This window comes from Terrapene carolina, unplaced genomic scaffold (assembly GCF_002925995.2).
Source record: "Terrapene carolina triunguis isolate 2854851 unplaced genomic scaffold, T_m_triunguis-2.0 Scaffold68, whole genome shotgun sequence".
Classification (NCBI taxonomy): Eukaryota; Metazoa; Chordata; order Testudines; family Emydidae; genus Terrapene; species Terrapene triunguis.
Genome location: NW_020664419.1, coordinates 37,594,652 through 37,609,723, shown reverse-complemented (window position 1 = coordinate 37,609,723; position 15,072 = coordinate 37,594,652). Strand labels below are relative to the sequence as shown.

The following is a 15,072-nucleotide window of genomic DNA, read 5'->3' as shown; positions in this document are numbered from 1 at the left end:
ACTCCTCAGCCAGATTGTCTTCAGTTGAATGCATTTGACGTTCCTGCATTTTGCAAAATGGTTTTTGCCCACATTTATGAGAGTTTCCCAAAAGCAAAAACACAGCATGGGGCCATACTGTGATCCACACATTACACATTCCTCCCTTCTACAGTGGTTTTCATAGCAAGTGGTTCCACTTTTTGATTTAGCCTTGTCTGACTATATTGGAGGGGCGGGGGGGACAAATTTCCTATTCTAAAGTGGTACTTCCAAAGTGCTAAACTGAGTAGAGAAGAGTCAAAGTCATTTATAGAATTATGGACATTGATTCAGAGATATTTTCATAACAAAACCTGTTTCCTCTGTATGATCTTGCAGTGAAGTTATAGTTTGAAGTTTATGACCAAAGCCACTGACAGACTACTACGTACACACTCTCTAATTCCCTCTGGGACACCCAATCCCTGATCATACATCTCAATTTGATCATTACCAATAGGCTTGTTACCCCCACTCCAAACCTCATTCTCTCCCATAGACCTCAAAAACTCCATCCCATCAGTATGGCTCTTCTAATTACTCCTGAGGGCATTCTGCACCAAATATTAAAAATTCTGATCATAATATTTCAAAATTCTGCAAGTTTTATTTGTCAATAAATAAATGCATAGGCTCCAGCATGGTAGTGGGGAGCACAGGCCACTGGCTGCATGAAGGTGGGAGAACATCCTGCAGCCTCCCCACCCTGAGGACACAAACTCAGTGGTGAGGTTGCACCTCACCTTGACACAGCACAAGGCCTGGTCCTGTCCCAGAAACACCCTGGGGCCCTGCCCCTCTGCACCAGGCACACCAGGTGTGGGGCAGGCAGGCTCAACCAGGCAGGATCCAAGTGTGGAGGGGCTCAGTGTGGGGGGAATCCAGGTGTGGGGTGAGAGGATTCTGTGTAGGACAATCTGGATACAGGCAGCTCAGTGGAGGGGGGTGTAGGTATAGGGGGATCTGGATGCACAGAGGCTCGCTGGGGGGGTTCCAGGTGCAGGGGCAATGGGACCCTGCAGGGGCTTCCAGGTGAAAGTGGTTGGGACTCAGTGGAGAGGTCTCAATGCAGCTCACTGGGGTCAGTGGCCTGGAGGTCTGGATGTGGGGGCTCAGAGAGGTGCAGGGGGTGGGGGTCCACAGGTGGGGTGGTCAGGGTGCAGGGGGCTCCAGATGCAGGGGGTTGAGGTTCAGTGGGGTGGGGTTCAGGGGGGTTATGGGTGAGGCTTGGCAGAGGTATCTAGGTATGGGAGATCCGGATGCACGGGGGTTGGGTGGATGGGGGAGCAGCTCCCCATACAGTGACCCCCTCCCCCTGCAGCTGAGGAGGATGCTGAGCTTCCTGCAGCTGGGGGAGGTTTCTAGGGGTGGGTCTGACAGCCCCAGCCACTCCTTGCAGGGGAAGAGGATGTCCCATCCTCTCCTGCCTCCAACCCAGACAAGACTAGCAGCTGATCCCGGCTCAGGGTAGGAGCCACTGGCTGGGGTATCCCCAGCCCTGCGGTGATTTGCCTCTCCGCTGGCTGCTCTGGGTGCCTGAAATGATGTACCTGCACAGCTAGGGAGTGGTGCGTGACTGCTCTTGCAGGTTCCCTTTGCTTCCATCAGAAAGTCCTTTTTCTGTGGGGAAGCAAAAAAAAAAAAAATCTGCAGAGGACATGAATTCTGTGCATGCGCAGTGGTGCAGAATTCTCCCAGGAGTATCTAACCAGTAGAGGATTCTCTTCTGTGCAGGAATACCCACAGCTCCCAGACCATGATGGGGGGATGGGGAGAAATACCTTAGACTGCATCTAGGTTCAGCAGGGAAGAGGTGCAGGTATCAAAGCCTTTCTGGATTGGGGAAGAAGACCAAGACCAAAACGGCATGCAGCTAGGAAGGGCCTGTGTTGGTTAGTGAACCAGGGGAGTAGCAGGTGACTGGAAAAGAGTCTGCTCTGGGAACACATGTTGTCAGCATCTAATCCTCTTCCAGAGCCTCCTCTTTTTCCTGAATGGCAGCAGCTGTTCTTTTGACACTTCTTCCTATGGCAGGTGGGACAACGGATATTCCCCTCTGGCTCTTCCTGTGTTTCATGGAGAATTGCCTGCAGGATTATGGTGCCTCTGAGGCTTGGTTGACCCCAGAAAGGAGTTTCACCGCTGATTCTGGGCTGACATTTCACTTTAGCACATCTTCATTGGCTTCTCCTGACAGACCATCAACCATGTTCCACATCAGTCGCTCACTGCAGCCAACAGCAGGCTAGTAGTCTCTTGCCTAAGGATGTATGCTAAAGGGGTGTGTGAGAATGTAATGGAGACTGCACCCTGCAACCACCAAGCCCAAAAAGGCAAAGAGCTTCTGCAGATGACTGCATCTCAGGGGTAGTGGAGAGTAACCCATCCATCGGATCAACCATCCATCCTTTAGGTAGAGACCAACATCAAGTCTTACACCACATAAATAATGCAGAAGACTAACCTTCTTTGAGGAATAATGTATACAGACAGATAAAGCAAACAGAAATCCTCTCCCATAGTCATCCTTATCCATTCTATAGCATTTAAGGGGGTGAGGAGCAGCTTTCCTTGACAGTGCATCCTCGTTTTTATGATTCATGACTAGTAACCAGCATCATAGCTCCTCTACAGGCACAAGTCTAGGGTAACTAGGAATTCATACCACATCATGGCAAAAAAACCTAGAAGCAAAATTAATTATAGTACTGCGCAAATTCAGTCGATCATGAAATTATGTACAGTGAGTCTACAAGATGCAGAAATAGAACTTGGGTAAAAAGATACATCAAAAATGAGAATTGCATTGGTGGGGGAAGGACTTCTTACCTTAGAAACATTACCAGTGCCTGTAAACACAAACGTTAAGGGTCCAATCGACTTTGGCATCAAACCCAGAGAGATTTCATAGCCAGCATCCCGCACTGCCTGCACAGCCTGGCTGCTGTTCCTGTAGTTATGAGCCATACCAATGTGCTGAAACCAGACACAAAGGGTTCTCGTCAATATGTTTACCCAGATCCAATGATTTTTTTTTTACTAAAATGTTTAAGTGATATTATGTAAAAATCTTACCATGAAAGGAGTGTGATGTCCTAGGGCAAGAAATCGTAATCCCATTCCATGTAAAATATTGATCATTCCTATTTCAGAATTACACAGTTAATATAATTAAGAATGGACATACAGGATCTACAGTGACTGATACCTAAGATCTTCCTGGACTCAAGATAAACCCAGGTTCAGTATCAGACTTGGATCTCAGTCCTCCATCTGGCATCCTTCAAACATGCCAATGTTTTGTTTTTGGTTGTTGGGGTTTTTGTTTTTTTTTTGTTTTTTTGAGCGGGACCACCATGTTAGGAGTGCGGGGGAGGGAAGAGACAAGCCCACACCACTAAATTCCACTGAAGAGTACTGAGCTTTTTGGAGGTACAGTGGAAAAACAATAAATAGCTTTGTATTAGAGTATCAGGACCATGTCACAAAAAGAGGGCTGATTAGTATGTGTTGTAGCTTCACCATGCAACTTGGCTCACAGGGAAGGTGATAGACATTTCTTTCTAGGGCACACATTCTGTAGGCCTAGGGTCACTGATTCTCCTTCCAGTGAGGTTGAGTATCTACTCTCCTGGCAAGAGAAATACTGGTTCTGTATAGATAGATGCAGGGCCGGTGCAAGGAAGTTTCACGCCCTAGGCGAAACTTCCACCTTGCACCCCCCCCCGCCCTGAGGCGCCCCCCATCCTATGGCAGCTCCCACACCGGGGAGCCGTGCAGCAGCTCCCCACCCCAGCTCACCTCTGCTCCGCCTCCTGCCCGAGCACGCTGCCCCCGCTCTAATTCTCCTCCTCTCCCAGGCTTGTGGCGCCAAACAGCTGATTGGCACTGCAAGCCTGGGAGGCGGGAGAAGTGGAGCGGCAACCGCGCGCTCGAGGAGGGGGCATAGGAACGCTGTAAAAAAAAAAAAAAATTGGGGGTCACCGCTTTTTGGCACCCCAGGCAACCGCCTAGTTTGCTTTAATGGTAGCACCTTCCCTGGATAGATGGGACTTTATAGGAAGTAAAATAATGGAGTTGGGGAGAATCCTCAGGACGTTGACTATACTGTGTGCCAGGAATTAGCAACAGACTAGAAAAAGATTCTCAGGAGCTGCACAGCAGCTACAAAAAGCACCACAGGCCTGGACTCTCAGGAAGTTAATGTAAACTGAAAAGGTGATGATGTTGGTGGAGCATTATTAGTTCTAGGCCTACTTATTGTATAGTGCACTATACCTGCTACACCAGCCCACTGTCCAAAGGCTACCACTCGTAGTCCTCTGTGATCAACCATTTTCTCATAGTCAATCAATCGAATTTCCTGAAAATACATAAAAAGTTGCTTTTATGTTTTCACTAAAAGTTTGATTTTAAACAGCAAAATAAAGGATGTACTGCTTCCACGGGAACTGCTTTTACATGCACGTCTGTCACGTTTTGTGCATGAGACAGGCAAATGCACAGGACTGAGTTTTCAACTATAGGGAAAAAAGAGGTTTTTTTTTTAAGAACAGGTTGACTTTGGCTTGCTTGGTTTATAACCAGAGTCTCCATAATGTTTTTAAGTGAAGAAATAAAATGTTAGCACTGCAATCAGCAGATCATTGGAACGAAACATGACCATCTTCGAGGAACCTAGAGAGGAAGATCTTCATCTAGTGTAAATCAGCAGTTCAGCAACAGAGCTACACTGACTGACACCAGATGAGGCTCTGACCCGGAGTCATAACCCACAAACAGCATCCTGACCAAATAACAGGGTGATTCAGTCCCAATGGGCCATTTGCCACCTAACAAATAAGACACTCATTGGCAATCTCAGAAGTGAGACTAGAGTAAAAGTTACATCCGATTCCAGTATCCATGCATCCTCTCCCCAAACAAAGTTGGAAGATCAAGGTTGTGGCTTGTTGGAGACACTTTTACTTTTGTTGTCCATGCTCTTTGTAGACAGTGGACCTCTGTTCTTGGGGACAACTAGTTGCTCAAATCAATATACTGAATAAACAGAGGATGAAATCCTGGTCCCAGTGAAATAAGTGGCAAAACTTCCATGAGGCCAGGATTTTACCCAATGTTATGAAAAATGCAAAGGGCCAAATTTTGCAGTTCCTAATCAGACAGAATTAGCTTCTTTGGAACAGTTAGCCACATAAGGACTGCACACCAGACCCTTTAGACTTGATATCAATATCATGTAGACCAGTACGGCCACACTGACTTCAATCTTTTTTCTCCTCACAATTTACTCTGGCAAGAAAGGTCCCTTATTCTTTAACCATGAGAGAATGTCTCTTAGGAAAGCACATACAGCACTTAATCAGCTTTTCAAAGTGTATTAGAGCCAAGACCAGTGGCTCTCAAACTTTTGTACTGGTGACCCCTTTCACATAGCAAGCTTCTGAGTGCAACCCCCCCTTATAAACTAAGAACACTTTTTTATATATTTAACACCATTATAAATGCTGGAGGCAAAGTAGGGTTTGGGGTGGAGGCTGTGAGCTTGCGACTCTCCCACGTAATAACCTTTTGATCCCCTGAGGGGTCCCAACCCCCAGTTTGAGAACCCCTGGCCAAGACTATCAGTTTCAAGTTGAGCACTTTGCATCATATAAACAACAAGTAAATAGGGATAATTAAGTCCTTGACTGAGGCCAGGAATGGCAATTTCAGCCTAGATTTGAATGTTTAAAGCCCAGTTATAAATATCAAAATATACTCCTGGGGGAATTCTGCATCACTACATGCATGCAGAATTCATGTCCCCCGCAGATTTCTTTGCTCCCCCACAGAAAAATGACTTTCTGATGGGGAAGCAAAGGGAAGCTGCACGAGCAGTCATGCACCCCCTCCCCAGCAGTGCAGGCGCATCATTCCGGGTGCCCAGAGCAGCTGGCAGAGAGGTAAATAACTGCACAACTGGGGGTGGGGGGGAGGGGAGGGAGAGATGCTAAGGATGCCCTGACTGGTGGCTCATACCCTGTGCTGGATTCAGCTGCTAGTCCCAGCTGGGCTGCAGGCCGGGACTTCCTCTTCCCCTGAAAGGAGGGGCCAGGGCCAGAAACCTCCCCCAACTGCACGAAGCCAGTCACACACCCACCCACCCACACACACCCCCACCCACCCACACACACCCCGCTTCCCACCCCCATCGTTCCTCAGCCACAGGGGGAGAGATCACTGTTTGGGAAGCTGCTCCCCCGTCTGCCCAACCCCACACATCCGGACCCCCCAGACCCCGACCCCCCTGCAGCCATAAGCCCCAAACCCAAACTTCCCATGCTGAGCCCCAACCCCCTGCATCTGGACTCCCACCCCTCACTCAGACCACCCCCCCACTGAACCCTTCACACTCAAATCTCCACCCTGACAAGTTCCCCCCAGAGCTCCTACCAGCTGCACCTGGACCCCCACCCTACAAAGCCCCACTCCCCCAGCACCCAACCCCCCCGCTGAGCCCCACACACCCAGACCCCCCCTGCTGAACCCCAACCACCTTCACTTGAAGCCCCCTGCAAAGTTCCATGGCCCTGTACCCAGGGCCCTGTACCCAGAAGCCCCCAACAAGCCCCTGTTCATCCAGAACCCCCTGCATCTGGACCCCCACTGAGCCACCCACACCCAGATTGCCGCACACAGATCCCTCTCACCTCACATCTGGATCCTCCACACTAAGCCCCTCCACACTTAGATCCTGCTGGGCTGAGCCTGCCTGCCCACACCTCCTGCACCTGGCATGGAAGGGCAGGGCCTGGGGGGTTTCTGGGGCAGGCCCAGCCCTTGTGCTGTGTCAGGGTCAGGTGCAGCCTCATTGCTGGGTCTGTGTCTGGGGGGGCGGAGGGGGGCTGCAGGATGATCTCCTATCTACATGCAGCCAGTGGCCTATGCTCCCCACTGCCATGCTGGAGCCGCCACATTTATTTATTGACCAATAAAATTTGCAGAATTTTAAAATATTGTGGGGAAAATTTTTATTTCCTTCAGGAATAAAAATAGAAGCTTAGAATATAAATGCTGCGACGCAGCAATGTGTTCTAACCCAAAGCTAAGTGGTGTGTGGTAGATACCCTATAGCTGGTATTTGGATATACAATACCCTCTTGACTATTTCCATATTATAGCTTAAGAGAATCAATATAAACAGCTTAAAAAATTAAATGCATCTCTTAAAACAACAACTGTTGAGAGTACAGACTTTTTATTATTGTATCATGAAAAGCAAGCTCAAATATCTATGAATACTTAGGTTACTTTCCAATGCACTGTATGCTTAATCCTGTTTTTTACCTTGTGGTAACAGTCACTGATCTTTCTTACTACAATGTTTACCTTTCTTAGAATTTCATCCAGTAGAGACATGTTTGCCTCTTGGGCTTTAATAGTATGAGAAAAGAATGCATAATTCTTCTTAGGAATTAATTTATCCTCTGGAGGTCTCTTCACTCCCACAATTAGAGATGCCTCAGAAATATCTTCTTGAATAATGCCACCTGCTTTTATATATTCCTGTAAACAGAGCATTAAGAAACTTTTATTCTTTGATATTAATGCAAAAAAAAAAAAAGAAAAAAAAAAAAAAAAACTTTAAAGCCATCTTAAAAGAATTTATGAAGCAGAAAGATACAGAAACAAGTTAAGGCCTGTTACTAAACAAACTTATTTAAGAGTTTAAGAGCTTGGATTTGTATTAGGGCTGTCAAGCGATTAAACAAATTAATCATGATTAATCGCGCTGTTAAACAATAGAATACCATTTATTTAAATGTTTTCTACATTTTCAAATATATTGATTTCAATTACAACAAAAAGTAATATAACGTGAGTACTGTACACTTTATATTCTATTACAAATATTTGCACTGTAAAAAAACAAAAGAAATAGTATTTTCAATTCACCTAATACAATTATTGTAGTACAATCTCTATCATGAAAGTTGAACTTAGAAATGTAGAATTATGTACCAAAAAAATTCAAAAACAAAACAATGTAAAACTTTAGAGCCTACAAGTCCACTCAGTCCTACTTCTTGTTCTGCCAATCACTCAGACAAACAAGTTTGTTTACATTTGCAGGAGGAGATCATGTTGCCCACCTCTTGTTTACAAGATTACCTGAAAGTGAGATAGGCGTTTGTATGGCATTGTTTTATATGATGAACAAGATTTTTAGTAATCTTCATCATATCTGACTTCGCTGCCTGGGTGGGAGCTCAAGGCTGGGTTGCTTTAAGGGAACTGTATTTTTTGCTTCTGGGTAACCAGTAAGGTATTGCAGAAGCTGTTTTGTTGCTGGCTTTGTGAATCTAAATATTAGAATAACCAGTTTGGGGGACTGTCTGCCCCATTCTTCACAGTTTGACCTAATTGAGCAATCTAAGTGTGGCCCCTCCGGGATCCCGGTCACACTACATAGAAGGATTATTTCATTGGGATAGCATAGGATTGAACCTGGGGCAGAATTCAACCCATCTTATTACTAGTAATAAATAGGTTGTAGAGGTTTTCATTCCTTCAAAAGTGGGTAAAGCATCTCAATCCCCATTCTAAGATGGAGCAACTAAGACACAGAAATTGGGTGGTTTGTTCACGGTCATACAGTGGGTTACAAAAGCTAGGGCTTCTGCTCCTACATCTGTGCCTTACCCACTCAACCATACTATCATGCTGCTTGGACTGAGGTTGATGGCAAGACTCCTACTGACTTCAAAATGACAGCAGGACCAGGCTGAACATTAGCATAACAAAAAAATCAATAGACTTACACAAAGTAAGTTATCTTTGGTGTAAATGTGGTTGTTACTTAAAAACATCTGGTTAAAGTACAAATCCTTGAAGCCTGGACAGTAGGTTGTATTTTGTTTTTTTTCACCTTCAACTATATTCCTCCCACTCTCAGACCCTGACTCGATAAGTAAAAAGGGTATGTGTCACAATTGCTTTAGCTTAATACAAATGCCTCATTAAGAGTCAGGCTAGCAAGGCTTCAAACATGGTGGCCTGCATCTTAACAGGGCTTTGCAATCATTTCAACTTAACTCAGATGAATTAACAGGATTGGGGGGAAAGCCACACCTTTTCTCTGTCACAATTACACATAACATCAGCGGAAAAATGCTGCCTGAATTCAGGCAACAAGGAAAAAGACAAACAGCTACATAGGACATCAGGAATTACATAAAACCCCCAAAGTTCCTATGCAAAGAATTATTGAGAATTTAGACAATAGAAGGCGGAGGCTGGGGGAAGGCAGGACAGACCTAAAAAACAAAGAACAATGAATAGGCATCAATATTGCCTTACAGATCTAGCCAATGATTCCCATTGCTTTAGTCAGTGGGAAAGAATGACCCCCTTTTGTAATACATAACAGAGTAGCTAACAACATATGTTCGCTATTATGTACAGCCTTTAGATCCTTTAATGCTGGAATACCATAATTAAATAAACCAATGTTACATTTTGTTCATCTAACTAGGAACTACAGCAGAACTTACCTTTTCATGGATGGCTCTCCGGTTTGATGGTTGTATTAAGACTTTGTATCCCAGATTTGTTAGCTCTTTAACATGCTTTGGTGCTAGAGGTGCTCTTCTTTCCCAAACACTAACATCTTCCCTCCTGATTGCCAGTACAGGTTTATGATGGTGACGGCACTTTAAAAGGTGGACCCCAAACTTGCCAGTTGTGTCTCTGAATGTTCGTAGCATGATAAAACCTGATGGCAGCAAAGACAAAGTAGTTAAACGATACCAAGCTTGTAAAGATGCTTAGAAGCCATTATGTTTGTGCAAAAAGTTTGGGTCTCTTTGGGTATGTCTACACTACGGGATTAATCCGAATTTAGATAATTCGAATTTGGGAAACAGGTTGTATAAATTCGATTGTGCGCGGCCACACTAAGCACATTAATTCGGTTTTTAACCACATTAATTCGGTGGTGTGCGGCCACACTACCCCATTAATTTAACCACATTAATTCGGTGGTGTGCGGCCACACTAACCCTAATTCGAATTAACAAAATCGATTTTGGCGCTACTCCGCTCGTTGAGGTGGAGTACAGAAATCGATTTTAAGTGCCCTTTAATTCGAATTAACTGGCTCTGTAGTGTGGACGGGTGAAGGGTTAATTCGGATTAACGCAGCTAAATCCGAATTAAAGTCGTAGTGTAGACCAGGCCTTTAGAAATCTGTTGTAAAACATACTCAACTACTAATCACTACAATGATCACAACACCAGCAATAATTATCACAATTTTCTGATTAATAGCACTAATATTCCCAGATGTCCTGTGCACAGGGTGACCAGATGTCTTGATTTTATAGGGACAGTCCTGATATTTGGGGCTTTTTCTTATATAGGCGTCTATTACCCCCCACCCCCGTCCTGATTTTTCACACTTGCTGTCTGGTCACCCTACCTGTGCAAGAGAAACCTGAATTTACTTTCATTACCAAATGTAAGTTCTCTAATGTAAACCACAACTGAAACAGTAAGAGAACATTACAAAGTCTTGTTTTCTCTTCGCTTTGGCTGGGTTACTTCACAGAATCAAACCACCAGTATTGCTGTATCAAAAAGTTTTTACTCATGTGCAAGGTATATTGTTTTTAATTCCAGTTACTGTACTTGTGATCAGTGCTGGAGGCTTAAGCAAAAATGCCAATTAGACTGAGTCACCAGTATGAATATGCAAGAGTCAAAAAAATGTATCAACCTCTGTGACGGGTTGGATCACAGAAACCCCCTTGGGAGCTGCCACCCGATGTGCCAAGACTACCCCTGCTTCTGTTTTCCCTGCCAGCTCAGGACTCCAGCACCCTGTCTTTCTGAGTGAGACACTCCAGTCTGGCTCCAACACAGACGCAGGGTCTGAATCACTTGTCCCAAAGCTGCAAGTTTGCCTAAAAACAGCTCACAGGAGTGTGCTTGTCTTTAGCACTCAGATGCCCAACTCCCAATGGGGTCTAAACCCAGATAAATCCGTTTTACCCTGCATAAAGCTTATGCAGGGCAAACTCATAAATTGTTCGCCCTCTATAACACTGATAGAGAGATATGCACAGCTGTTTGCTCCCCCAGGTATTAATACATACTCTGAGTAAATTACTAAATAAAAAGTGATTTTATTAAATACAGACAGTAGGATTTAAGTGGTTCAAAGTAGTAACAGACAGAACAAAGTAAGTCACAAGCAAAATAAAATAAAATGCGCAAATCTATGTCTAATCAAACTGAATACAGATAATCTCACCCTCAGAGATGCTTCAGTAAGTTTTTCTCAGACTGGACACCTTCCAGGCCTGGGCACAATTCTTTCCCCTGGTACAGCTCTTGTTCCAGCTTAGGTGTTAGCTAGGGGATTCTCCATGATGGCTCCTCTCCCTCTCTCTTCTGTTCCACCCCTTTATATATATATCTTTTGCATAAGGCGGGAAACCCTTTGTCCCTCTGGGTTCCCACCCCCCCCTCACTGGAAAAGCACCAGGTTAAAGATGGATTCCAGTTCAGGTGACATGACCACATGTCACTGCAAGACTTCATTACTCACTTGCCAGCACACACATATACAGGGAGACTCACAGGTAAACAGCCATCTGCAGACAATGGGAGTCATCAAGATTCCAAACCATCATTAATGGCCCACACTTTACATAATTACAATAGGCCCTCAGAGTTACATTTTATATTTCTAGTTTTAGATACAAGAGTGGTACATTTATACAAATCAGATGATCATACTCAGTCGATTATAAGCTTTGTAATGATACCTTACAAGAGACCTTTTGCACGAAGCATATCCCATTTGCATTATAGTCACTTATCAAATTTGTATAAAACTATCCCAGTTACATTATATTCACTTATTATCATGTTTTTATAAAACCATACAGACTGCACAACATCACAACCTCCCACCTTATAAATCTTATAAGTATCTTTCTTATCACTTGGTGTAGTGATAACAAAAGAGACTAACTCATAAAAAAGCAATGAAGTACAGTTAAAGGTGCTACATGACCAATGACAAATGCCCTTGGGCCAGCTCTTTAAAGGTATTTACATAAGCATGCCTAGGCACCCAACCCCTATTTAAATTTAAATCAACTTAAGTTAGGTGCTTAGGCACTTTTGAAAACCCCACTAAGGTTCAGATCCTCAAAAGGTACTTAAATGCTTGAATACCTTTGAGGATCTGGGTCTAGATGCCTATCTGCATTTAAACATCTTTGAAAATCTAGCTCTTAGACCCCAGTTTTGCAAAGACCTATGCACATATTTAAGCAAACAAAGGCCCTTTAAACTCAGTGGGACTGCTCATGGACTTCAAGTTAGGAGTGTCTGTAAATCTTTGCAAGATCAGGGCTATAGAGAGAAATACATAGTGAACATCCTACAGTATCAGAGAAAGCTACTTCAAAATGAAAAGTGTAATGATCTTTTAGTTCTCACTTACATAGCACCTTCCTATGAGCAGAATGCCTGCAAGCACAGGATCCTTCCTGCTGAAGACCCACTTGTACAAGAAACTAACTGGCTGATTATGGGTCACATGGGGATAGGGTTTTGTTTGCTTGTTTGGGTGGGGTGGGGGAGAGAAGAGTGAGCATGCAAAATTCTGAGATAGGGATCATATCTTCTTTCCTGTTTGTAACAGTGCTTTGTATTTTTCACATTTGGTCTATTAAAGGGACACTTTCACCTTAAATTTGGCCTGAAAACAAGGTTTTCTAAAACCTCAGACCAAAAACAAACACTGTGGAAACTTTTTTTGAGTTCCAATAAAAATAGGTGCTTTTAAACAAACATTCCCAGAAGCCTTTGAAATCCAAACACTGCTAAAGTCAGAGTGAAACTGAATTCACTGGCCTTGCTGAAAGAAGTACAAGACATATAAAGATTGGCAAGATGGATTTTTGAAAAAGTTCTTACTTATAATATCTTGGCTGCATTAATTATGTTAAAGATAGTACATTTACAACATATTATTTTTAAATTGACAGCAACTCTTTAAAAACATACTGAATATATGGTTATGCTTCTAATGGTCGTTTTAGTGCCACAAACTGATGAAGTTGGCATGAGTTTTTAATTTTTTTAAATGATTATTTAAAGCATTTAGTTTTGAAATTAAACAATATCATTTACCAATACCTGCCTGAATCCTACTGCCAATTTCTGTTCTTCCAGCTGTATCTTTAACAAAAAAATAAGAATTCTGCCAGGTACCCAGTGCAAAGTGAAGATATAGAAAAATATTTTCCCCACAATCTTACTTATCTTAATTGTTACTTGGAGCAATACCAGATCGATAGGTTTTATATCCCTCCCCCCGAGAGGATTTTTTAAATCAATGGTGACTTTCAGAGTCACATACACCTTTGCCAGAGGTCATGAACAGTTCCTTCCTAACAGACGTATGATGTGACCCAAACGTGTTTCCCCCAGGTTAGAACGGGGCGGCAGGTAACCCCTGATCTAGAGATGCAGCTAAAAAGAGCATTTAATCTCCTTCGCAGTTTTCTCTCTGATGGATTTCTCCCTGTCAGTCTAAGTTACTAGCCAGAAAAGACCTCGCGAGCTGGAAAATTCAGGCTCGCTGCAGGGGTCACCACCGAGGACAAACGTGGCTACTTTGTTGCCAGAAAGGAAGATGCAAATTTGTCCTCAAGAGTCCAGCTGTGCCGAGGAGCGGGGAGGGAGCTGAAAGCCAGGCTGGTCTGCCCAACCCACCACGGCGGGACGGCACCGGCCGGGCTCGGAGGCAGAGAGAGACATTCCCAGAAAGCGAGAAGCTGCTGCCAAGGAACCCTCCCGGGGGGACTTACAGCCCAGCCCCCGTCCCGCCCTGACCCAGGGAGCCCCGCCGCCTGCCCGGGGCGCAGCGGCCTCCAAGGTCCAGCCCAGACCCAGCAGGAACAGCTCCACGCGCGGCCTGGAAGCACCCGGGAGGGTAGGCCCCTGAGGAAAGGCTCCGCCGCCTGCTGCTGCTGCGGCAGGACCCCACCGCAGGACATGCAGAGCCCAGCTCCCGCCCCTCACCACGCGCGGCACCTACCTGCCAGCGGAGCGGGGTTTACACGGGGAGAACGGAGCCGCCGGCTCTGGGATTGCGCAAAGGAACCGAACAGCTGCCCAGCCAGGCTATTAACAGAATTTTGGGGAACTAAGGGATGCCGCCCCCCGCCGGCAGCCAATCGAGTGTGACCTTCGAGGTACAACCTTTCCTTTCCGCCAATCGCAAAAGGGCTTCTGGCGTAACGTCATTGGTGACGTTTCGTCCCTCCCATACACACCCCCAGCCCGCATCTCTTATGTGTGTGCTCCTGCTTGGGCGGGGGAGATTTCCCGGAATGTCCCGCCCGGGGCCCTGGCTCTCCAGGGGGTCTTGCACAAGGCCACGGGAGCGCTCCTAGATACGGACAGTCAATGGGCTAGCAGCAGCAGCAGGGAGCCGACTGCACAGCCCGCAATGCTGCTGGGATCTGCCGTACATGATAGTCCGGGGGATGGCTGAGAGAGCGGAGCCCCCTTCCCCGAAATGGCTCCGGGACATCTGGACTACGAGGGAAAACACGGTGGGGATTTGGGAGACTAGAAACACATTAATAAAATGGGTGTCAACATTGTATTTTTAACATAAATTGTACGGTAATGAGGGATGGGCATGGCCAAGGCAGATAGGACATCGAAGGATCAACCTCCCCCTGCCTCTGAAAAGCATCCCAGCCCCTCACCAGCTGACAAAATCCTTGTGTAACCCCCTCCTCCTCCTCAATGACAAGTGACTCATAGTGCTCTAATTTCCCCCTTTCCCCACCCACTAAAATAAGGAATGGCAGTACACTATCTTTGCTCTCTACACAACATTAGTAATAGGGGGAAACCACACACAGTTGGATTCCAGATAAGTGTTTATATACAAATACACAGGCCTACCTAAGGTGTAAATTTTTAACAGTGACAGAAAGTAACCATTAGAACAATTTATGAACAATTTCCCAAGGA

At 45.1% G+C, this 15,072-nt stretch overlaps 1 protein-coding gene across 2 annotated transcripts in view; it reads right to left on the bottom strand.

Annotated features, from left to right (window-relative positions):
• Positions 1–14,201, bottom strand: part of AASS (aminoadipate-semialdehyde synthase) — a 50,165-nt gene extending 35,964 nt beyond the window's left edge. Inside the window, exons 1-6 of one of the 2 annotated variants that reach the window (XM_024219624.3) lie at positions 14,123–14,201; positions 9,558–9,778; positions 7,393–7,569; positions 4,300–4,384; positions 3,097–3,164; positions 2,851–2,997 (exon numbers count right to left, since the gene is read on the bottom strand). In XM_024219624.3, the coding sequence (XP_024075392.1) occupies positions 2,851–2,997; positions 3,097–3,164; positions 4,300–4,384; positions 7,393–7,569; positions 9,558–9,770 (690 nt within the window). In that variant the 5' untranslated portion in view covers positions 9,771–9,778; positions 14,123–14,201. Of the gene's footprint in view, positions 1–2,850; positions 2,998–3,096; positions 3,165–4,299; positions 4,385–7,392; positions 7,570–9,557; positions 9,779–14,122 lie in introns of those variants that run through there. The other variant, XM_024219625.3, reaches the window with a different exon arrangement.
• Positions 14,202–15,072: the final 871 nt, after the last annotated feature.